This window comes from Borostomias antarcticus (genome assembly GCF_949987555.1).
Source record: "Borostomias antarcticus genome assembly, chromosome: 14".
NCBI lineage: Eukaryota > Metazoa > Chordata > Actinopteri > Stomiiformes > Stomiidae > Borostomias > Borostomias antarcticus.
Window position 1 is genome coordinate 19,264,373 of NC_140247.1, and position 25,123 is coordinate 19,289,495.

The window sequence follows — 25,123 nt, forward strand, 5'->3', positions numbered from 1 at the left end:
GCACTACGACTATCTCCTCTCATCTCGGTCCATCCATCCATCTCTCTCTCTCTCTAGCTTTCTCTCTCTCACTCTAGCTTTCTCTCTCTCTCTCTCTCTCTCTCTCTCTCACTCTAGCTTTCTCTCTCTAGCTTTCTCTCTCTCTCTCGCTAGCTTTCTCTCTCTCTAGCTTTCTCTCTCTCACTCACTCTAGCTTTCTCTTTCTCTCTCTAGCTTTCTCTCTCTAGCTTTCTCTCTCTCTCTCCCTCTCTCTCTCTCTCACTCACTCTAGCTTTCTCTCTCTCTCTCTCTCTCTCTCTCTCTCTCACTCTAGCTTTCTCTCTGCGTCCGTCTGTTCCTCTCCCACTCCCCTCATTCTCCCCCCCCTCTCTCTCTCTCTCGTTCTGCCCCTGCCCTGATTCCTCTGATCCTGATGATATTTGTTATATAAGTCATAAACATGTCTTTCCTCTCTATGCGTTATTCAGACATCTCGGCACAGCGTTCGCCCTCATTCTGCATCTCGAACAATCATGCATGTTGCTCATGCGACCTATCCCTCCGCACACCAGGCCGCCTCCCCCCCTGCAAACAAAAGAGGGCTGTGGATCAAAATGGCCGCCGCGCATCCCTAACGCAGCTCTGTGGAGGAGAGAGGGCCAGCTACCACGCGCCTCCCCCTCCTCCCCCCACCCTCTCCATCTCTCTCGCTCTCTCCTCCTCGGGCTTCCCGCTAGCGCCAGCCTCTTCCTCTCTCTCTCCTTCTCTCCGCCACACTTCCCACCTCTCCGGTCCACCCCCTCCCCCCTCTCTTCTTCACCATCCCTCCTCCGCTCGTCTCTCTCCTCCATCCCTCTCTCCATCCCTCTTTGGGAGTGCACACAGCTCAATGGCAGGAATATAGCAGCAGTGTGTGAGACAGGGAACTAGGTCAGCGATAAATAGTGCACTGTGTGTGCAGGAGAGTGTGAGAGAGAGAGAGAGAGAGAGAGAGAGAGAGGGAGAGAGAGAGAGAAAGAGAGAGAAAGAGAGAGAGAGCGCTCTGCAGTGCTGCTTTTCTCAAGCAGTGGCCCAGCCCCGTCCTTCTCACATGTTCCTCTACAGCCTGTTATCAGCACTGCCGCGTATGAAACGATACGCCGTCTAATGAAGTAGTTTGTCTGTTTCTCATGACTGGTATCTATGTTTAAGTGATGAGCAAGAACATACTGTAACTACAGGTCACTGAGTTATACCTCTTATGCAGCATTGAAACGGGTTGTTTCTCTGTTGTATGCTGCAGGAGGAAGAAAATGGCTGCATAATCTTGTTGACTGTGCTACAGTATGATAAGAACAGCGACAAACTAGATGCCAACCAACACAACGACCATATATCATGATTGTTAGCAAGCACTTATTTAAAGATATTATAACATAAGCACCATGTTTTATGACAATAATAACCCCAAAATGTTCTTTCATGAATATGAAAACCACATTGCAGAGTGAGGATTTTGTTGGGTTTGTTATTGTTTAGTGGATCAGTGCCAAACGTGGGAACAGGTCTCACCTCTGACATCACATCCTCTGTGTCTTTTTTGGGCCTCGGCACTGTCCTTGTGCCACTCAGGTCAACACTCAACGTGCTCTGGCTGCAGGGTCTGGCGTATTTCATATCACTCTTTCTGGAGTCGGTCGTTCCACAGAGGTCGTAATTGAACACGTGCTTCAGAGTTCCTGTCCCCCCTACGTCTGCGTAAAGGGGCGGGTAGTAGGGAATCACCGGGAGATTCCCGTTGGATTTGTAAAACATGCGTTCACGTCTCCATCTGTAGCATTTCACAGACAGGATGGCTATGATAGACATGATGAACAGGAATGAAACTACAGCCAAAGCCAAGACTAAGTAAAAAGTCAGGTTGTCGTTGTACTCCTTGTCGTGCGTAAAGTCAGTGAACTCCGAGAGCACTTCAGGGAAGCTGTCGGCCACCGCCACGTTAACATTGACTGTAGCTGAACGAGAGGGCTGCCCGTTGTCCTCCACTACAACAGTGAGCCTTTGTTTCACAGCATCTTTATCAGTCACTTGGCGTATAGTTCTTATTTCTCCATTCTGTAAGCCCACTTCAAACAGAGCCCTGTCTGTGGCTTTCTGTAGTTTATAGGAGAGCCAGGCATTCTGTCCAGAGTCCACATCAACAGCCACCACTTTAGTGACCAGATAGCCCACATCTGCTGAACGAGGCACCATTTCAGCCACCTGAGAGCCGCCAGTCTGGACTGGGTACAGAACCTGAGGCGCGTTGTCGTTCTGGTCCTGGATCAGTATTTTCACAGTCACATTGCTACTGAGAGGAGGGGAGCCTCCGTCCTGCGCTTTGACGCGAATTTGGAACTCCTTTATTTGCTCATAATCGAACGAACGCACGGCTAGAATCTCCCCGCTCTCTGCATTAACTGACACATAAGATGAGGCTGACATTCCATTCACTTGATTGTCCTCGATAAAATATGAAATACGCGCGTTATTGCCAGTGTCTCTGTCGCCGGCTTTAACAGAAAGAATCGACATGCCAGGTGAGTTATTCTCAAGAATGTAAGCTGTGTAAGATTGCTTGGGAAACATTGGGGCGTTGTCATTGACATCTGATATTCTGAGTGTCACGGTCTTACTGGTGGAATAAGGGGGAGACCCCTCGTCTGTGGCCGTGATTGTTATGTTATACTCCGGCACCGTTTCGCGGTCCAGAACCTCGTCAGACACCAGGCTGTAGAAATTAGAGGATGATGGTTTTATCCTGAAGGGTAAATCTGGACTGATAGAACATTTAACTTGACCGTTTTTCCCCGAATCTAAATCTTTGATGTTCAGCATCGCTATGACCGTCTCTGTGGGCGAGTCCTCTGGTATGGGGTTGGAAAATGATATTATGCTGATGATCGGGGCATTGTCGTTTACGTCCGTCATTTCGATGAGTACTTTACTGGTGTCTGTCAAACCCCCTTTGTCCTTTGCCTCAACGTTTAATTCATATTGTTTCCATTTTTCAAAATCTAGCATACCATTAACTGTAATGTCCCCTGAAAACGTGTCAATATTGAATAAATCTGAGGCGCTATCTGTGCTATCAGAGAATGAATAAGTGACCTCGCCATTTGATCCATCATCTGCATCAGTAGCACTAATGCCCAGGACGACGGTGCCCTTCGGCGCGTTTTCAGGCAACGTTACTCTGTAAACTGACTGGCTAAATGCAGGCGCGTTGTCGTTTGCATCTAAGACAATAACATTGATTTTCACGGAACCAGATTTCTGTGGGCTACCCCCATCATATGCAGTTAATGTTAATCTGTGCTCTTCTGCCTTTTCTCTGTCAAGTGCTGCTTGTAGCACCATTTCCACATATTTTGTTCCATCGGGGCGAGACAGTGTGTTTAGTTTAAAATTATCACTAGGCTTTAACGTGTATGACTGAAGTGTATTCAACGCAACATCCGGATCTTTAGCACCGTCTAACGAGAACCGAGCACCGGGGACTGCAGATTCACTAATCTCAAAATTAATTTCCTTCCTCGCAAACAAAGGAGCATTATCATTGATATCCAATATTTCCACATCAATTCGATGCAGCTCCATCGGGTTTTCTAATATGATTTGGAAATGCAGAGAGCAGGGGGAGACCTGACCGCATAGCTCCTCTCTATCTATCCTTTCTCTCAACACCAGCGTCCCTTTATCCGCGTTCAGACCGACGTACTCACTGCTGTCCTCGGTAAATATGCGGGCTCGGCCAGATTTCAACCTCTTAACGTCCAGAGCCAGGTCCTGCACGATATTTCCCACTAGCGAGCCCTTCGCCATCTCCTCAGGAATGGAATAGCGGACCTGTCCGTGCGCTACCTCGGCAACAAAGAGGAAAAGCAGAAACCGTCCCTGCCATCTCCACATCCGCGCGACGGTGCTCCTTGCACGACAACAAACAACGCCCATACTCCAATTCCAATCTCTGTCAACGTAAAAAGTGTGTAAATCAAAATATAAATGTATCCACAACGAGTATACTAGCTATTTTCTCATCAAAATGTCACTATAGAGTGCACTGTATTTTAGGAGGCTAGCTCCTGAAGGTACGGAGAAAGACAAGCGCTGCGCACTGTGCGCAGCATACTAAAGGACAGAGGAAGAGAGGAAGGACTTACGGGCTGTATTACCTTCACACTAACCCAACAGCAGCACCTAGAGTTCTGAATTAATATTGCACACATATAGAATAAGTATGCAAGATCACCATACCCATGTCCTCCTGAGAGAGTTTTGGATGAAGGCATGCAGGTAACATCAGTCCAATATCATGGTAAACTCTGAATTTCAAAACGATTATGACGTAACAAAAGTGCACAGTGACGACATATTCTCAAGGAGATTAAGCCACTCCTTTTCTCACCTGGGTCTCCCCATCATCACTGATCAGTTTGTCCCTCTGGGCGTGAGGCAGGGTCAGCGTGCCACTGGTGTCCAGACTAATGATGCTCTGACTGTAAGGTCTGACGTATTTCATATCACTCTTTCTGGAGTCAGTCGTTCCACACACTTCATGATTAAACACATGCCTCAGAGTTCCTGTCCCCCCTACGTCTGCGTAAAGAGGCGGGTAGTAGGGAATCACCGGGAGATTCCCGTTGGATTTGTAAAACATGTGTTCGCGTCTCCATCTGTAGCATTTCACAGAAAGAATGGCTATGATAGACATGATGAACAGGATTGAAACTACAGCCAGAGCCAAGACTAAGTAAAAAGTCAGGTTGTCATTGTACTCCTTGTCGTGCGTGAAGTCAGTGAACTCCGAGAGCACTTCAGGGAAGCTGTCGGCCACCGCCACGTTAACATTGACTGTAGCTGAACGAGAGGGCTGCCCGTTGTCCTCCACTACAACAGTGAGCCTTTGTTTCACAGCATCTTTATCAGTCACTTGGCGTATAGTTCTTATTTCTCCATTCTGTAAGCCCACTTCAAACAGAGCCCTGTCTGTGGCTTTCTGTAGTTTATAGGAGAGCCAGGCATTCTGTCCAGAGTCCACATCAACAGCCACCACTTTAGTGACCAGATAGCCCACATCTGCTGAACGAGGCACCATTTCAGCCACCTGAGAGCCGCCAGTCTGGACTGGGTACAGAACCTGAGGCGCGTTGTCGTTCTTGTCCTGGATCAGTATTTTCACAGTCACATTGCTACTGAGAGGAGGGGAGCCTCCATCCTGCGCTTTTACGCGGAACTGGAAATCCTTGATCTGCTCGTAGTCAAAAGAGCGCACTGCATGGACGACTCCACTATCAGCACTAACGGACACATATGAGGAGACGGGCACTCCGTTAAGCGAGGAGTCCTCCAGTATGTAAGAAACACGGGCATTCTGGTTCCAGTCAGCGTCTCTGGCTTTCACTGTGAATATAGAGAGGCCTGGTGTGTTGTTTTCTATAATGTAGGCCTCATATGAGCTCCTCTCAAAGACAGGCGCGTTGTCATTCACATCTGATATCTGTAAGGTGAGAGTGACGCTGCTGGAGAGAGAGGGCACGCCCTCATCAGAACACGTCACACTGATGTTGTACTCAGAGTCTCTCTCTCGGTCCAGTTCACTGTCTGTCACGACGGTAAAGAAATTATTCGAAGTTGATTTAATTACAAACGGAATGTTTCCGTTGATAAGACACTGGACTTTTCCGTTTTCACCTGAGTCTGGGTCTTGGATGTTTATCATTGTTACGACTGTATCGGGTTTGGCATCTTCTGAAATTACATTTGATTTAGACATTATATTAATTGTAGGCTTATTATCATTCATGTCAACGACATCGACAATCAGTTTACATGAATGTGTGAGTCCTCCGTCGTCACTTGCGCGTAAATTAATCTGGAAATGCCGTGCCTTTTCATAATCAATATTACCGACTAATCTAACCTCACCAGTCTCCTTGTTCACCTCAAACATTCCACGGGCATGTTCTAAAGTATTTGTGATCGAATATGATATTTTGCCATTTGAGCCATGGTCAGCATCTGACGCACTAACTGTACTCACTAGTGTACCTTTAGGGGCATTCTCTGTCACGGTAGCTTTATAAACAGGCTGCTTAAAAACAGGCGCATTGTCATTGACGTCTAACACGGTGATGAGTATCTGCATTGTTCCAGACATCTGCGGATCGCCTCCGTCTATAGCTGTCAACACTAGCGATATCTGATCTTGTTTTTCTCGATCTAGAGGTTTCTGTAAAACCATCTCAACGTTCTTATTACCATCTGCTTGATTATGCAACTCAAGTATAAAATTATCAGTAGGTTTAAGCACGTAGGTTTGAAGACCATTGATGCCAACATCAAGATCGGTTGCCCTCTCCAAATCAAATTTTGATCCACTAACTGCAGACTCACTAATTTTGAATATCACTTCGTTTTTTTCAAAGGCGGGAGAATTATCATTTATGTCTGTAATCTCAACTGTGATGCTGTAAAATTCCATGGGATTCTCCAGTATAATCTGAAAATGTAGAGCGCAAGGCGTCGTCTGTCCGCAGAGCGCTTCTCTGTCTATTCTCTCTTTGATGAGGAGGACTCCCCTTTCTTTATTCAGCTCGATGTATTCTGCGCTGTCTCCAGTATAAATACGAGCTTTTCCTGATTTCAATCTTTTTATATCTAAACCCAGATCCTGCGCTATGTTACCGACTAAAGATCCTTTCGCCATTTCCTCGGGAATGGAGTAACTGACCTGCCCGAGCACTGAACCGAGAGAGAGGACCGAGATGAACAACAGTACTTGCCGTGTCATTGTTCTCCTCGACATTTTCCCTTGTCCCATGAAACAACAAATCCGTTAACCAAAATGTAATATCCGATTAGCCTTCAGTGGCAATTAGACAAAGAAAACGTCTTCACCACGTACATATCAGGAACAAAAGATTTCCAGCTCGGTATCTCCGTGCGTGTCTCAGACTGTAGGCTCCAGTGCGGATCTCTCTCTAATATGGGGGAGGTACTGCTGCAACCTATGCTCGAACTATTTAACACGCTGACCAACAGCGTCCCAACGAGTCCAATGCACTGAACTACACAAATGTCTGAAACCGAAACAAAACAATCCTGGAATTTTACAATTTGTAATACTGGCCAATACGTATTACAATGGAAAACTATGTGACGCAAATAATTTCGCCTATTGTCCCTAATAGTATATTGATGAAGTGCAAAAGATGTGTAGTCTGTACGTTCATGGATTGAGAGGATTGAAGTGGTCTAGATCGAGCTACTGATAATACAGTGGCTAAACAATGAACATGGTATGCTAGCTAGAACTAAGTTGCTGATGCCAAGTTGCTTGTACATCAAGAGAGAGCCTTAAAAATGCACAAACGCAGGCACACAAACACACACACGCTCATTTTATAGAAACTGCTATCACCGCATCTTAAAAATGGTCGCTGTCCATTAACGAGGTGCTGAAATGGCCGTAACCATTTAAATGCAGACTAGCGTGTCGTGCTAAATTTTAATTGTTATAACTTTGAACAAATCTGAAAGGGCTAGAAGAAGAAATAGAATATGAAATACCTTCGTAGACGTTTATCGAATCCAAGATCTTATGAAGTTAAATTCAGTTGACTAACCTCCAGTGGTGAGTCCGGCTCATCTAAGATGCTCTTTTCACTCTGAATCCGCTGCATGGTCCCTGTCAAGCTGGGGTCCATTATCAGGACGTTCTGACTACCGGGTCTGGAGAACTTACAGTCACTCTTTCTGGAGTCAGTCGTCCTGCACACCTCGTAATTGTACACGTGCTGTAGAGTTCCTGTTCCCAGAGTGTCTGCGTAACGCGGTGGATAATACGGAATAACCGGGAGATTGGAATGATAGAGGATGCGAGACTGTCTCCATCTGTAGATTTTCACTGATATAATCACCACTAAACACGTGATGAACAGGAATGAAACTACAGCCAGAGCCAAGACTAAGTAAAAAGTCAGGTTGTCATTGTACTCCTTGTCGTGCGTGAAGTCAGTGAACTCCGAGAGCACTTCAGGGAAGCTGTCGGCCACCGCCACGTTAACATTGACTGTAGCTGAACGAGAGGGCTGCCCGTTGTCCTCCACTACAACAGTGAGCCTTTGTTTCACAGCATCTTTATCAGTCACTTGGCGTATAGTTCTTATTTCTCCATTCTGTAAGCCCACTTCAAACAGAGCCCTGTCTGTGGCTTTCTGTAGTTTATAGGAGAGCCAGGCATTCTGTCCAGAGTCCACATCAACAGCCACCACTTTAGTGACCAGATAGCCCACATCTGCTGAACGAGGCACCATTTCAGCCACCTGAGAGCCGCCAGTCTGGACTGGGTACAGAACCTGAGGCGCGTTGTCGTTCTGGTCCTGGATCAGTATTTTCACAGTCACATTGCTACTGAGAGGAGGGGAGCCTCCATCCTGCGCTTTTACGCGGAACTGGAAATCCTTGATCTGCTCGTAGTCAAAAGAGCGCACTGCATGGACGACTCCACTATCAGCACTAACGGACACATATGAGGAGACGGGCACTCCGTTAACCGAGGAGTCCTCCAGTATGTAAGAAACACGGGCATTCTGGTTCCAGTCAGCGTCTCTGGCTTTCACTCTGAATATAGAGAGGCCTGGTGTGTTGTTTTCTATAATGTAGGCCTCATATGAGCTCCTCTCAAAGACAGGCGCGTTGTCATTCACATCTGATATCTGTAAGGTGAGAGTGACGCTGCTGGAGAGAGAGGGCACGCCCTCATCAGAACACGTCACACTGATGTTGTACTCAGACGCTCTCTCTCGGTCCAGTTCACTGTCTGTTACTAAGGTAAAGAAATTAGTCGATGACGTCTTAATTTCAAAAGGAATGTTTTCGTTAATTGAGCACTGGACTTTGCCATTCTCACCCGAGTCTGGGTCTTGAATGTTGATCATTGTTACGACTGTACCGGGTTTGGCATTCTCGGATATCACGTTTGACTTAGACATGATATTTATAACGGGCTTGTTATCGTTCATGTCAACGACGTCGACTATTACTTTACATGAATCTGTCAGTCCTCCATCATCACTTGCGCGTAAATCAATCTGATAATTCCGTGCCTTTTCAAAATCAATAGTCCCGATTAATCTGATCTCGCCACTTTCCTCGTTAACCCCAAACAGCTCTCGGGCATTTTCTAGGGTATTCGTGATTGAGTAAGTTATTTTACCATATGAGCCATGATCCACATCTGATGCACTAACTGTAGTCACAACTGTTCCTTTAGGGGAATTCTCTGTCACGGTAGCTTTATAAACACGCTGCGTAAAAACAGGCGCATTGTCATTGGCGTCTAACACGGTGATGAGTATCTGCATTGTTCCAGACATCTGCGGTTCGCCTCCGTCTATCGCTGTCAATATCAAAGACACATGCTCTTGTTTCTCTCGATCTAAGGGCTTCTGTAAAACCATCTCTACATTGCTATTACCACCAGCCTGGTTATTCAATTTAAGTGCAAAATTGTCAGTAGGTTTCAACACATAGCTTTGGAGGCCATTTGTACCTACATCAAGATCTATTGCTCTTTCTAATGCAAATATTGCCCCGCTAACTGCGGACTCACTAATTTTGAATTTTACTTCACTTTTATCAAAGGAGGGAGCGTTATCATTAATGTCTGTAATCTCGACCGTAATACTATAAAATTCCATCGGATTTTCCAGTATAATCTGAAAATGTAGAGCGCAAGGCGTCGTCTGTCCGCAGAGCGCTTCTCTGTCTATTCTCTCTTTGATGAGGAGGACTCCCCTTTCTTTATTCAGCTCGATGTATTCTGCGCTGTCTCCAGTATAAATACGAGCTTTTCCTGATTTCAGTCTTTTTAAATCTAAACCCAGATCCTGCGCTATGTTACCGACTAAAGAGCCTTTCGCCATTTCCTCGGGAATGGAGTAACTGACCTGCCCGAGCACTGAACCGAGAGAGAGGACCGAGATGAACAACAGTACTTGCCGTGTCATTGTTCTCCTCGATATTTTCCCTTGTAGCATGAAACAACAAATCCGTTAACCAAAATGTAATATCCGATTAGCCTTCAGTGGTAATTAGACAAAGAAAACGTCTTCACCACGTACATATCAGGAACAAAAGATTTCCAGCTCGGTATCTCCGTGCGTGTCTCAGACTGTAGGCTATGGTGCGGATCTCTCTCTAATATGGGGGAGGTACTGCTGCAACATATGCTCGAACTCTTTAACACGCTGACCAACAGCGTCCCAACGAGTCCAATGCACTGAACTACACATTCACAAATGCCTGTTTGAATCCGAAACAAATAATCCATGGACGTTTACATTCTGTAACGCTAGCCAATAGGCGCTATATGTACCATAGAACACTATGCATGGCGAAAATAATTTCCACTATTGTCACTAATAGATTATTTATTAGGTGCGAAAGCTGTGTAGATTGTAGGATAACGGATGTTGGGAGGGTTGATGTGGTCTTCTTGACAGATAGAGCTACTGAATACAGTAGATGAACAATGAACATGCTAGCTAGAACTAAGGTACTGATTATAAAACCTAAACAAATAATGCAGTGAAAACGCTGTGTAGACTGTAGGATACTGGATGTTGAGAGGATTGAAGTGGTATAGTTCGAGCTACTGATAATACAATAGACAAACAATGAACATGTTATGCTATCTGAAACTAAGTTGCTCATGCTTAGTTGCTTGTTCATCAAAACAAAAGCTAAAAAATGCACAAACGTATGCACGCGCATGCACACACCAGCGTGCGATGATAAATAAACACACACACACACACACACACACACACACACACACACACACACACACACACACACACACACACACACACACACACTTTACATAAACTGCTACCATATCGTTTGACAGTGTCGCTGTCCATTAATAAGGTGCTGAAATGGCCGTAACCATTTAAATGCAGACTAGTCGCTAAATTTTAATGGTTACAAACTTAAGCAAACACAAGAAAGGCTAGAAGAATAAATAAAAGTACTATTTCCTAATAGGTTATCAGATCAAATATATTATTAAGTTATATTCAGTTAACTAACCTCTAGTGGAGAGTCAGGTTCATCCAGGAGATTCTTTTCACTCTGAATCTGCTGCATGGTCCCTGTCAAGCTGGGGTCCATTATCAGGACGTTCTGACTACCGGGTCTGGAGAACTTACAGTCACTCTTTCTGGAGTCAGTCGTCCTGCACACCTCGTAATTGTACACGTGCTGTAGAGTTCCTGTTCCCAGAGTGTCTGCGTAACGCGGTGGATAATACGGAATAACCGGGAGATTGGAATGATAGAGGATGCGAGACTGTCTCCATCTGTATATTTTCACTGATATAATCACCACTAAACACGTGATGAACAGGAATGAAACTACAGCCAAAGCCAAGACTAAGTAAAAAGTCAGGTTGTCGTTGTACTCCTTGTCGTGCGTAAAGTCAGTGAACTCCGAGAGCACTTCAGGGAAGCTGTCGGCCACCGCCACGTTAACATTGACTGTAGCTGAACGAGAGGGCTGCCCGTTATCCTCCACTACAACAGTGAGCCTTTGTTTCACAGCATCTTTATCAGTCACTTGGCGTATAGTTCTTATTTCTCCATTCTGTAAGCCCACTTCAAACAGAGCCCTGTCTGTTGCTTTCTGTAGTTTATAGGAGAGCCAGGCATTCTGTCCAGAGTCCACATCAACAGCCACCACTTTTGTGACCAGATAGCCCACATCTGCTGAACGAGGCACCATTTCAGCCACCTGAGAGCCGCCAGTCTGGACTGGGTACAGAACCTGAGGCGCGTTGTCGTTCTGGTCCTGGATCAGTATTTTCACAGTCACATTGCTACTGAGAGGAGGGGAGCCTCCATCCTGCGCTTTTACGCGGAACTGGAAATCCTTGATCTGCTCGTAGTCAAAAGAGCGCACTGCATGGACGACTCCACTATCAGCACTAACGGACACATATGAGGAGACGGGCACTCCGTTAACCGAGGAGTCCTCCAGTATGTAAGAAACACGGGCATTCTGGTTCCAGTCAGCGTCTCTGGCTTTCACTCTGAATATAGAAAGGCCTGGTGGGTTGTTTTCTATAATGTAGGCCTCATATGAGCTCCTCTCAAAGACAGGCGCGTTGTCATTCACATCTGATATCTGTAAGGTGAGAGTGACGCTGCTGGAGAGAGAGGGCACGCCCTCATCAGAACACGTCACACTGATGTTGTACTCAGACGCTCTCTCTCGGTCCAGTTCATTGTCTGTCACTAAGCTATAGAAATTATTCGATGATGATTTCATCAGGAAAGGAATGTTTTCGTTTATAAAACACTGGACTTTTCCGTTTTCCCCTGAGTCTGGGTCTTGAACGTTTATCATTGTTACTACTGTATCTGCTTTGGCATCTTCTGAAATGACATTTGATTTAGACAATATACTGATAGCAGGCTTATTGTCATTCATGTCAACGACATCGACAGTTAATTTACATGAATCTGTAAGTCCTCCGTCATCACTTGCGCGTAAATTAATCTGGAAATTCCGTGCCTTTTCATAATCAATATTACCGACTAATCTAACCTCACCAGTCTCCTTGTTCACCTCAAACATTCCACGGGCATGTTCTAACGTATTTGTGATCGAATATGATATTTTTCCATATGAGCCATGGTCCGCATCTGATGCACTAACTGTAGTTACAACTGTTCCTTTAGGGGCATTCTCTGTCACGGTAGCTTTATAAACAGGCTGCGTAAAAACAGGCGCATTATCATTGGCGTCTAACACGGTGATGAGTATCTGCATTGTTCCAGACATCTGCGGCTCGCCTCCGTCTATAGCTGTCAACACTAGCGATACCTGATCTTGTTTTTCTCGGTCTAATGGTTTCTGTAAAACCATTTCAACATTTTTATTACCGTCCTGATTATGCAATTTAAGTATAAAATTATCAGTAGGTGTAAGCACATAGGTTTGAAGACCATTGATGCCAACATCAAGATCGGTTGCCCTCTCCAAATCAAATTTAGATCCACTAACTGCAGACTCACTAATTTTGAATATCACCTCGTTTTTTTCAAAGGTGGGAGAATTATCATTTATGTCTGTAATCTCAACTGTGATGCTGTAAAATTCCATTGGATTCTCCAAAATAATTTTAAAATGTAATGCGCAAGGCGTCGTCTGTCCGCAGAGCGCTTCTCTGTCTATTCTCTCTTTGATGAGGAGGACTCCCCTTTCTTTATTCAGCTCGATGTATGCTGCGCTGTCTCCAGTATAAATACGAGCTTTTCCTGATTTTAGTCTTTTTATATCTAAACCCAGATCCTGCGCTATGTTACCGACTAAAGAGCCTTTCGCCATTTCCTCGGGAATGGAGTAACTGACCTGCCCGAGCACTGAACCGAGAGAGAGGACCGAGATGAACAACAGTACTTGCCGTGTCATTGTTCTCCTCGACATTTTCCCTTCCACCACGAAACAACAAACGCGTTATTATCCGTAAACCAATGTTGAATATCCCTTTAGCTTTCAATTCCAAATATCCAAAGGGAACGTTTCCTCCGTGCACATTCCGGGAACAAAAGATTTCCAGCGCGGTGTCTGCCTATCTAGTGCTCTCCGTAACCCAGACTGTCGTCTCTAGTGCGGCTCTTTCTCATGACGGGGGAGTTACGGCTGCAAATCTGCTCTCAGTCTTCAACACACTGATCAACAGCGTCCCAATGAGTCCAATGCACTGAACTGCATTATGGCTCAAACCGAAACAGGAAATACATCTACATTCACACAGTAGGCTATAACATCTATAGGCTTACTACAGTAGGATCCAGGGTATAGCCAGGGGCGTAGCCTTAATTTGAGAAGTGAGGGGTACAGATTGTTTAAGAGTAAGATTATTTTTATTGAATGATTTATTGGAAGATAGCCTACCCTACCTTGCGATTTTAACAAACATACATTGACTGAATTTAAATGAATAGATCGTAGGAGTAATTGTTTACCCATATAGATCTTTTTAGTGGCAAAACTCAACAATTGCCTGAAAGTAAACAGTAAAGTAAATGTACAGTATTTATGAAAAACATGTAGGCTACTGTAGTTATGGCATTGGGAATCTCATCGTATGTTTCCTATGAAATCATTAACACAAACATTCATGAGAAATAAATCAGCTTGGCCTCCATCTGACTAGTTAATTAAGTCAGTGTCACTCTGGTTCTTTCATTTCAGCCCAAGACCAGGATGAAGCCTGGTCTTTCATAACAGTAAAGCTTTAAGTTTCAAAGGCTTTGGAGACAGGTTTTTAACCTCTGAAGATAACTACAACTTCTTTCATAATCACAGAAAACTGCAGTTACGGAAGTGACCTGATGCTATCTGCAATTTCACAAACTATTGAGTTGCTCTATAAACTCAGTATCACATTTTGAACTTGGGACATGTATAGTCAATTCAGGAACTCAACTGTTCACTTAGACCATTCAAATGCTTTGCAACAGTAAAAGCACAATGCTCCTTCAACACCTGGGAAAGAATACAGCCAAGGTAAGTCCTGATACCCTAGTGTCTGAAATCTTAATGGCTTATCCGCCAGCTTCTGACAGAATGATCTTAGGATCTGGCTGGTGTGGTTTTAAAGCCGCTGGAGAAGACTCGTCCTCAGCTGCGACTCTTTCTGAATCCTCGCCATGACGGTCAGTGCTGTCTGACGTCCTGATCTCTCAGAGCGACCTTCACCCTGCTCTTTCTATTGCAATACAGATACAAATATGTTTCATTTAGAGGAGAGATGAATAAGAGTATAGTTCTGAAATAGAACATTCGGAGATTCATCTCATTCACTCCTCAGGCATTTCCTTAGCCAGCTAATCTCTCCTCACCTGTGAAGCATCGGCATGTCTATCAGGGCTCCCTGCTCCCTGTCTTGATCTCTCAGTGCTGCCTGCTCCTTGTCCTGGTCCCTCAGAACTGCCTTCTTCCTGCTTTCTATTGCAATACAGATTAAGAAGTATGTGCAAAGCAATACTGAAATTCAGAGTAGGCCTACAAATTAAGGAGAGTGGGTCTATTCCTAGCACGAAGCTATCTAGCTAGCCATCTAGGTAGCCTTAGCTAGTATGCTTGTTAACCTTAGGTAAAATTGGCATCTAATTAATTTGACATCATTTAGTTAACGCTATCAAAAACAGGACAACTCATTTTTCACAGTTTGATTTGAAAGTTTGCATCTTGCTGTGCTGAACATTGTGTCTGAAAAAGACAGGATGCAAACAGTTCATTCATTCATTCATTCATTCATTCATTCATTCATTCATTCATTCATTCATTCATTCATTCATTCATTCATCACAACTAGCTAGTTCAATTGTGTGATGGGTGACCCAAATCCTTAGCTATAAAGTAGTACCTTCTTAAACCACTGTAACACATTGTCAGTAGAAATGTGTCGTATCTCTCAAGATTACATTTCCTTCCTGCTTGCAGAACACAGGCAGCCCTATTACTGTATGATCACATGAAAAGACATAGCTTATCCTCCTGATGAGAGAAGCGCACACACAAGTGTCATTAATACACTAGCCTTCTGGAGATGTGGAACATAGTCAAGTAATGGCCATAACATAGATCCATCTATTGACTTAATAACAGTGAAGTATGAGAATATGTTGCAACAACACCATGCTCCATGTTGTTGATCAAACAAAGTGCTTTACCTGAGATGAAACAACACACACACTAGAACACGCGCACAAACACACACACGCACGCACGCACAAAGTTTATAAAGCAACTGCTCACACAACAGTACACGAAGTGTTGCTGTCCATGAGTTAGATACTGAAATGGCCACAAACTATTAATACATAAAAAATCAATGTAATCTACAGTACGCATAGTGCTATGAAAAACACACGTAAGAAAGCAGTGGACCTATGTTGAACCCAGTCATGTTATGATAGACTGAGGAGTGGAGAATGTTTTTGTGTTATACAGGAAATGTTGTCATTATGGTGATGTAGGGAAATTAAATGTTGGCAAACCTCTAGTGGAGAGTCAGGTTCATCCAGGAGGTTCTTTTCACTCTGAATCCGCTGCATGGTGCCTGTCAAGCTGGGGTCCATTATCAGGACGTTCTGACTACCGGGTCTAGAGAACTTACAGTCACTCTTTCTGGAGTCAGTCGTCCTGCACACCTCGTAATTGTACACGTGCTGTAGAGTTCCTGTTCCCAGAGTGTCTGCGTAACGCGGTGGATAATACGGAATAACCGGGAGATTGGAATGATAGAGGATGCGAGACTGTCTCCATCTGTATATTTTCACTGATATAATCACCACTAAACATGTGATGAACAGGAATGAAACTACAGCCAGAGCCAAGACTAAGTAAAAAGTCAGGTTGTCATTGTACTCCTTGTCGTGCGTAAAGTCAGTGAACTCCGAGAGCACTTCAGGGAAGCTGTCGGCCACCGCCACGTTAACATTGACTGTAGCTGAACGAGAGGGCTGCCCGTTGTCCTCCACTACAACAGTGAGCCTTTGTTTCACAGCATCTTTATCAGTCACTTGGCGTATAGTTCTTATTTCTCCATTCTGTAAGCCCACTTCAAACAGAGCCCTGTCTGTGGCTTTCTGTAGTTTATAGGAGAGCCAGGCATTCTGTCCAGAGTCCACATCAACAGCCACCACTTTAGTGACCAGATAGCCCACATCTGCTGAACGAGGCACCATTTCAGCCACCTGAGAGCCGCCAGTCTGGACTGGGTACAGAACCTGAGGCGCGTTGTCGTTCTGGTCCTGGATCAGTATTTTCACAGTCACATTGCTACTGAGAGGAGGGGAGCCTCCATCCTGCGCTTTTACGCGGAACTGGAAATCCTTGATCTGCTCGTAGTCAAAAGAGCGCACTGCATGGACGACTCCACTATCAGCACTAACGGACACATATGAGGAGACGGGCACTCCGTTAACCGAGGAGTCCTCCAGTATGTAAGAAACACGGGCATTCTGGTTCCAGTCAGCGTCTCTGGCTTTCACTGTGAATATAGAGAGGCCTGGTGTGTTGTTTTCTATAATGTAGGCCTCATATGAGCTCCTCTCAAAGACAGGCGCGTTGTCATTCACATCTGATATCTGTAAGGTGAGAGTGACGCTGCTGGAGAGAGAGGGCACGCCCTCATCAGAACACGTCACACTGATGTTGTACTCAGAGTCTCTCTCTCGGTCCAGTTCACTGTCTGTCACTAATCTGAAAAAATTATTAGAAGTTGACTTCATGACAAAAGGAATGTTTTCGTTTATATAACATTGGACTTTGCCATTCTCACCGGAGTCTGGGTCTTGAATGTTAATCATTGTTACAACTGTATCAGGTTTGGCATCTTCAGATATCATATTTGACTTTGATATGATATTGATTACAGGTTTATTATCATTCATGTCGACTACATCGACAATTACTTTGCATGAATCCGTTAGTCCACCCTCATCACTTGCGCGTAAGTTGATCTGAAAATGTCGTGACTTTTCATAATCGATATTTCCTATTAAAATAATCTCGCCACTGTCTTCATTTACATCAAAGGTTTCACGGACATCATCTAACGAATTTGTGATAGAATATGTTATTTTACCGTTTGAGCCATGGTCCGCATCTGATGCACTAACTGTAGTTACAACTGTTCCTTTAGGGGCATTCTCTGTCACGGTAGCTTTATAAACAGGCTGCGTAAAAACAGGCGCATTGTCATTGACGTCTAACACGGTGATGAGTATCTGCATTGTTCCAGACATCTGCGGCTCGCCTCCGTCTATAGCTGTCAAGACTAACGATATCTGATCTTGTTTTTCTCGATCTAGAGGTTTCTGTAAAACCATCTCGACTTTCTTATTGCCATCTGCTTGATTATGCAATTTAAGTGCAAAATGATCAGTGGGTTTTAGCGAATAGCTTTGAAGGCCATTAATACCGACATCAAGATCCATAGCCCTCTCCAATACGAATTTAGCCCCACTGACTGCAGACTCACTAATTTTGAATTTGACTTCGCTTTTTCCAAATGAGGGAGGGTTATCATTAATGTCAGTGATCTCAATCGTAATGCTATATAATTCCATCGGATTTTCCAGTATAATCTGAAAATGTAGAGCGCAAGGCGTCGTCTGTCCACAGAGCGCTTCTCTGTCTATTCTCTCTTTGATGAGGAGGACTCCCCTTTCTTTATTCAGCTCGATGTATTCTGCGCTGTCTCCAGTATAAATACGAGCTTTTCCTGATTTCAATCTTTTTATATCTAAACCCAGATCCTGCGCTATGTTACCGACTAAAGAGCCTTTCGCCATTTCCTCGGGAATGGAGTAACTGACCTGCCCGAGCACTGAACCGAGAGAGAGGACCGAGATGAACAACAGTACTTGCCGTGTCATTGTTCTCCTCGACATTTTCCCTTGTCCCATGAAACAACAAATCCGTTAACCAAAATGTAATATCCGATTAGCCTTCAGTGGCAATTAGACAAAGAAAACGTCTTCACCACGTACATATCAGGAACAAAAGATTTTCAGCTCGGTATCTCCGTGCGTGTCTCAGACTGTAGGCTCCAGTGCGGATCTCTCTCTAATATGGGGGAGGTACTGCTGCAACATATGCTCGAACTCTTTAACACGCTGACCAACAGCGTCCCAACGAGTCCAATGCACTGAACTACACATTCACAAATGCCTGTTTGAATCCGAAACAAAATAATCCATGGACGTTTACATTCTGTAACGCTAGCCAATAGGCGCTATATGTACCATAGAACACTGCACGGCGAAAATAATTTCCACTATTGTCACTAATAGATTATTTATGAGGTGCGAAAGCTGTGTAGATTGTAGGATAACGGATGTTGGGAGGGTTGATGTGGTCTTCTTGACAGAGAGAGCTACTGAATACAGTAGATGAACAATGAGCATGCTAGCTAGAACTAAGGTGCTGATTATAAAACCTAAACAATGCTCAAACGTAGGCGCAGACACTCGCGCACGAGCATAACACACACACAAACACACATACAGGGAGAGAGAGAGAGAGAGAGAGAGAGAGAGAGTTTACAATGCTACCGAATCTTATAACGTGTCGCTGTCCATTAACGAGGTGCTGAAATTGCCTTAGGGTAGCCCACTCTTCGTGCTACATTGTAATGGTTAAGAGAGTGAGTAGATCTGAGAAGGCTAGAAGAAGAAATAGAATATGAAATACCTTCATACATTTTTATCGAATCCAAGATCTTATTAAGTTAAATTCAGTTGACTAACCTCCAGTGGAGAATCCGGCTCATCTAAGATGCTCTTTTCACTCTGAATCCGCTGCATGGTTCCTGTCAAGCTGGGGTCCATTATCAGGACGTTCTGACTACCGGGTCTGGAGAACTTACAGTCACTCTTTCTGGAGTCAGTCGTCCTGCACACCTCGTAATTGTACACATGCTGTAGAGTTCCTGTTCCCAGAGTGTCTGCGTAACGCGGTGGATAATACGGAATAACCGGGAGATTGGAATGATAGAGGATGCGAGACTGTCTCCATCTGTATATTTTCACTGATATAATCACCACTAAACACATGATGAACAGGAATGAAACTACAGCCAAAGCCAAGACTAAGTAAAAAGTCAGGTTGTCGTTGTACTCTTTGTCGTGCGTAAAGTCAGTGAACTCCGAGAGCACTTCAGGGAAGCTGTCGGCCACCGCCACGTTAACATTGACTGTAGCTGAACGAGAGGGCTGCCCGTTGTCCTCCACTACAACAGTGAGCCTTTGTTTCACAGCATCTTTATCAGTCACTTGGCGTATAGTTCTTATTTCTCCATTCTGTAAGCCCACTTCAAACAGAGCCCTGTCTGTGGCTTTCTGTAGTTTATAGGAGAGCCAGGCATTCTGTCCAGAGTCCACATCAACAGCCACCACTTTAGTGACCAGATATCCCACATCTGCTGAACGAGGCACCATTTCAGCCACCTGAGAGCCGCCAGTCTGGACTGGGTACAGAACCTGAGGCGCGTTGTCGTTCTGGTCCTGGATCAGTATTTTCACAGTCACATTGCTACTGAGAGGAGGGGAGCCTCCATCCTGCGCTTTTACGCGGAACTGGAAATCCTTGATCTGCTCGTAGTCAAAAGAGCGCACTGCATGGACGACTCCACTATCAGCACTAACGGACACATATGAGGAGACGGGCACTCCGTTAACCGAGGAGTCCTCCAGTATGTAAGAAACACGGGCATTCTGGTTCCAGTCAGCGTCTCTGGCTTTCACTGTGAATATAGAGAAGCCTGGTGTGTTGTTTTCTATAATGTAGGCCTCATATGAGCTCCTCTCAAAGACAGGGGCGTTGTCATTCACATCTGATATCTGTAAGGTGAGAGTGACGCTGCTGGAGAGAGAGGGCACGCCCTCATCAGAACACGTCACACTGATGTTGTACTCAGAGTCTCTCTCTCGGTCCAGTTCACTGTCTGTCACTAATCTGAAAAAATTATTAGAAGTAGACTTCATGACAAAAGGAATGTTTTCGTTTAAATAACATTGGACTTTGCCATTCTCACCTGCGTCTGGGTCTTGAATGTTAATCATTGTTACAACTGTATCAGGTTTGGCATCCTCAGATATCATATTTGACTTTGATATGATATTGATTACAGGTTTATTATCATTCATGTCGACTACATCGACAATTACTTTGCATGAATCCGTTAGTCCACCCTCATCACTTGCGAGTAGGTTGATCTGAAAATATCGTGACTTTTCATAATCGATATTTCCAATTAAAATAATCTCGCCACTGTCTTCGTTTACCTCAAAGGTTTCACGGACATCATCTAACGAATTTGTGATTGAATATATTATTTTACCATTTGAGCCATGGTCCGCATCTGATGCACTAACTGTAGTCACAACTGTTCCTTTAGGGGCATTCTCTGTCACGGTAGCTTTATAAACAGGCTGCGTAAAAACAGGCGCATTGTCATTGGCGTCTAACACGGTGATGAGTATCTGCATTGTTCCAGACATCTGCGGCTCGCCTCCGTCTATAGCTGTCAAGACTAACGATATCTGATCTTGTTTTTCTCGATCTAGAGGTTTCTGTAAGACCATCTCGACTTTCTTATTGCCATCTGCTTGATTATGCAATTTAAGTGCAAAATGATCAGTGGGTTTTAGCGAATAGCTTTGAAGGCCATTAATACCGACATCAAGATCCATAGCCCTCTCCAATACGAATTTAGCCCCACTGACTGCAGACTCACTAATTTTTAATTTGACTTCGCTTTTTCCAAATGAGGGAGGGTTATCATTAATATCAGTGATCTCAATCGTAATGCTATATAATTCCATCGGATTGTCCAGTATAATCTGAAAATGTAGAGCGCAAGGCGTCGTCTGTCCACAGAGCGCTTCTCTGTCTATTCTCTCTTTGATGAGGAGGACTCCCCTTTCTTTATTCAGCTCGATGTATTCTGCGCTGTCTCCAGTATAAATACGAGCTTTTCCTGATTTTAGTCTTTTTATATCTAAACCCAGATCCTGCGCTATGTTACCGACTAAAGAGCCTTTCGCCATTTCCTCGGGAATGGAGTAACTGACCTGCCCGAGCACTGAACCGAGAGAGAGGACCGAGATGAACAACAGTACTTGCCGTGTCATTGTTCTCCTCGACATTTTCCCTTGTCCCATGAAACAACAAATCCGTTAACCAAAATGTAATATCCGATTAGCCTTCAGTGGCAATTCGACAAAGAAAACGTCTTCACCACGTACATATCAGGAACAAAAGATTTTCAGCTCGGTATCTCCGTGCGTGTCTCAGACTGTAGGCTCCAGTGCGGATCTCTCTCTAATATGGGGGAGGTACTGCTGCAACATATGCTCGAACTCTTTAACACGCTGACCAACAGCGTCCCAACGAGTCCAATGCACTGAACTACACATTCACAAATGCCTGTTTGAATCCGAAACAAAATAATCCATGGACGTTTACATTCTGTAACGCTAGCCAATAGGCGCTATATGTACCATAGAACACTATGCACGGCGAAAATAATTTCCACTATTGTCACTAATAGATTATTTATGAGGTGCGAAAGCTGTGTAGATTGTAGGATAACGGATGTTGGGAGGGTTGATGTGGTCTTCTTGACAGAGAGAGCTACTGAATACAGTAGATGAACAATGAACATGCCAGCTAGAACTAAGGTGCTGATTATAAAACCTAAACAATGCTCAAACGTAGGCGCAGACACCCGCGCACGAGCATAACACACACACAAACACACATACAGGGAGAGAGAGAGAGAGAGAGAGAGAGTTTACAATGCCACCGAATCTTATAACGTGTCGCTGTCCATTAACGAGGTGCTGAAATTGCCTTAGGGTAGCCCACTCTTCGTGCTAAATTGTAATGGTTAAGAGAGTGAGTAGATCTGAGAAGGCTAGAAGAAGAAATAGAATATGAAATACCTTCATAAAATTTTATCGAATCCAAGATCTTATTAAGTTAAATTCAGTTGACTAACCTCCAGTGGAGAATCCGGCTCATCTAAGATGCTCTTTTCACTCTGAATCCGCTGCATGGTCCCTGTCAAGCTGGGGTCCATTATCAGGACGTTCTGACTACCAGGTCTGGAGAACTTACAGTCACTCTTTCTGGAGTCAGTCGTCCTGCACACCTCGTAATTGTACACGTGCTGTAGAGTTCCTGTTCCCAGAGTGTCTGCGTAACGCGGTGGATAATACGGAATAACCGGGAGATTGGAATGATAGAGGATGCGAGACTGTCTCCATCTGTATATTTTCACTGATATAATCACCACTAAACATGTGATGAACAGGAATGAAACTACAGCCAAAGCCAAGACTAAGTAAAAAGTCAGGTTGTCGTTGTACTCCTTGTCGTGCGTAAAGTCAGTGAACTCCGAGAGCACTTCAGGGAAGCTGTCGGCCACCGCCACGTTAACATTGACTGTAGCTGAACGAGAGGGCTGCCCGTTGTCCTCCACTACAACAGTGAGCCTTTGTTTCACAGCATCTTTATCAGTCACTTGGCGTATAGTTCTTATTTCTCCATTCTGTAAGCCCACTTCAAACAGAGCCCTGTCTGTGGCTTTCTGTAGTTTATAGGAGAGCCAGGCATTCTGTCCAGAGTCCACATCAACAGCCACCACTTTAGTGACCAGATAGCCCACATCTGCTGAACGAGGCACCATTTCAGCCACCTGAGAGCCGCCAGTCTGGACTGGGTACAGAACCTGAGGCGCGTTGTCGTTCTGGTCCTGGATCAGTATTTTCACAGTCACACTGCTACTGAGAGGAGGGGAGCCTCCATCCTGCGCTTTTACGCGGAACTGGAAATCCTTTATCTGCTCGTAGTCAAAAGAGCGCACTGCATGGACGACTCCACTATCAGCACTAACGGACACATATGAGGAGACGGGCACTCCGTTAACCGAGGAGTCCTCCAGTATATAAGAAACACGGGCATTCTGGTTCCAGTCAGCGTCTCTGGCTTTCACTGTGAATATAGAGAGGCCTGGTGTGTTGTTTTCTATAATGTAGCCCTCATATGAGCTCCTCTCAAAGACAGGCGCGTTGTCATTCACATCTGATATCTGTAAGGTGAGAGTGACGCTGCTGGAGAGAGAGGGCACGCCCTCATCAGAACACGTCACACTGATGTTGTACTCAGACGCTCTCTCTCGGTCCAGTTCACTGTCTGTCACGACGGTAAAGAAATTATTGGACGTCAACTTGATAACAAAAGGAATGTTTTCATTGATAGAACACTGTACTCTTCCATTTTCATTTGAGTCCAGGTCTTGAATATTTATCATTGTTACAACTGTCCCTGCTTTAACGTCTTCGGATATGCTGTTTGTTTTTGACATTATATTAATAAGTGGGTTGTTATCATTTTGATCAATTACCTCAATAATCACTTTACAAGCATCGGAATGACCACCCTGATCTGTCGCTTGGACATCTAATTCGTAATGTTTAAATTTTTCATAATCAGTATCTCCTATCACTTTAACAACACCGTCATCCTCGTCTATCTCAAAGATATCGAGTGCGCCTTCAGCCGTATTTGAAATAGAATACCGTATTTTTCCATTTGAACCTTGATCAGCATCGGTGGCTCTGACTGTAGTTAAGACGGTGCCAAAACGCGCGTTTTCAGATACACTCGCTTTATACTCTGGCTGAGAGCAAACCGGTGCATTGTCATTGGCATCTAGTACAGTTATTAGAATCTGCATTGTCCCTGACAGCTGCGGCTCGCCTCCATCCACTGCTGTTAAAATCAAAGATATATGTTCTTGTTTCTCCCGATCAAGAGGCTTCTGTAAAACCATTTCGACGTTTTTACCAGTACCCGCTTTAGTTTGGGGTTTCAAAATAAAATTATCGGTCGGTCGAAGGACATACATTTGAAGGCCGTTCTCACCTACATCATAATCAATAGCTCTCTCCAGAACAAATCTAGCACCAGTAAATGCAGATTCGCTTATTTCGAATTTCATTTCGTTCTTTTTAAAACTAGGGGCATTATCATTGGCATCTGTTATCTCGAGTGTGATACCATAAAATTCCATGGGATTCTCCAGTATAATCTGAAAATGTAGTGCGCAAGGCGTCGTCTGTCCGCAGAGCGCTTCTCTGTCTATTCTCTCTTTGATGAGGAGGACTCCCCTTTCTTTATTCAGCTCGATGTATTCTGCGCTGTCTCCAGTATAAATACGAGCTTTTCCTGATTTTAGTCTTTTTAAATCTAAACCCAGATCCTGCGCTATGTTACCGACTAAAGAGCCTTTCGCCATTTCCTCGGGAATGGAGTAACTGACCTGCCCGAGCACTGAACCGAGAGAGAGGACCGAGATGAACAACAGAAGGCCTACTTGCCGTGTCATTGCTCTATTCGACATTTCCTTGGTGAAAAGAAAGGCTTTAGAATCCGTAAATCACTCTGTGCTTATTCCGTTTGTTGTCAGTGCCAAAAAGCAAAGAAAAATATATCCATAACGGTCAGAAATTTAACAAAAGAATGTCCGTTATAT

The 25,123-nt window shown here is 44.4% G+C and overlaps 5 protein-coding genes across 5 annotated transcripts in view; all 5 read right to left on the reverse strand.

The window, feature by feature from the left end:
- Window positions 1-5,719, reverse strand: part of LOC311317475 (protocadherin gamma-A11-like) — a gene marked incomplete at both ends in the record, with an annotated part of 10,662 nt that extends 4,943 nt beyond the window's left edge. Inside the window, 3 exons of the mRNA XM_084448556.1 lie at window positions 1,531-2,331; window positions 5,228-5,519; window positions 5,649-5,719. Coding sequence (XP_084304682.1) covers window positions 1,531-2,331; window positions 5,228-5,519; window positions 5,649-5,719 — 1,164 coding nt within the window. The remainder of the gene's footprint in view (window positions 1-1,530; window positions 2,332-5,227; window positions 5,520-5,648) is intronic.
- A 1,879-nt stretch (window positions 5,720-7,598) lies between these two features.
- Window positions 7,599-10,025, reverse strand: LOC311317476 (protocadherin beta-16-like; the record flags this gene model as incomplete). Its single annotated transcript, XM_084448557.1, has 1 exon — window positions 7,599-10,025. The coding sequence occupies exon 1, from the start codon at window positions 10,008-10,010 to the stop codon at window positions 7,599-7,601; it is 2,412 nt and encodes an 803-aa protein (XP_084304683.1). The 5' UTR covers window positions 10,011-10,025.
- Window positions 10,026-11,085: 1,060 nt separating this feature from the next.
- Window positions 11,086-13,491, reverse strand: LOC311317751 (protocadherin beta-16-like; the record flags this gene model as incomplete). The annotated part of the gene is made up of 1 exon (XM_084448852.1): window positions 11,086-13,491. One exon carries the CDS (start codon window positions 13,489-13,491, stop codon window positions 11,086-11,088), a length of 2,406 nt encoding a protein of 801 aa, XP_084304978.1.
- Window positions 13,492-15,983: 2,492 nt separating this feature from the next.
- On the reverse strand, window positions 15,984-18,473 carry LOC311317477 (protocadherin beta-16-like; the record flags this gene model as incomplete). The annotated part of the gene is made up of 1 exon (XM_084448558.1): window positions 15,984-18,473. One exon carries the CDS (start codon window positions 18,471-18,473, stop codon window positions 15,984-15,986), a length of 2,490 nt encoding a protein of 829 aa, XP_084304684.1.
- Window positions 18,474-19,307: 834 nt separating this feature from the next.
- Window positions 19,308-24,991, reverse strand: LOC311317479 (protocadherin gamma-A2-like; the record flags this gene model as incomplete). Its single annotated transcript, XM_084448560.1, has 2 exons — window positions 19,308-20,734; window positions 22,627-24,991. 2 exons carry the CDS (start codon window positions 24,989-24,991, stop codon window positions 19,308-19,310), a joined length of 3,792 nt encoding a protein of 1,263 aa, XP_084304686.1.
- Window positions 24,992-25,123: the final 132 nt, after the last annotated feature.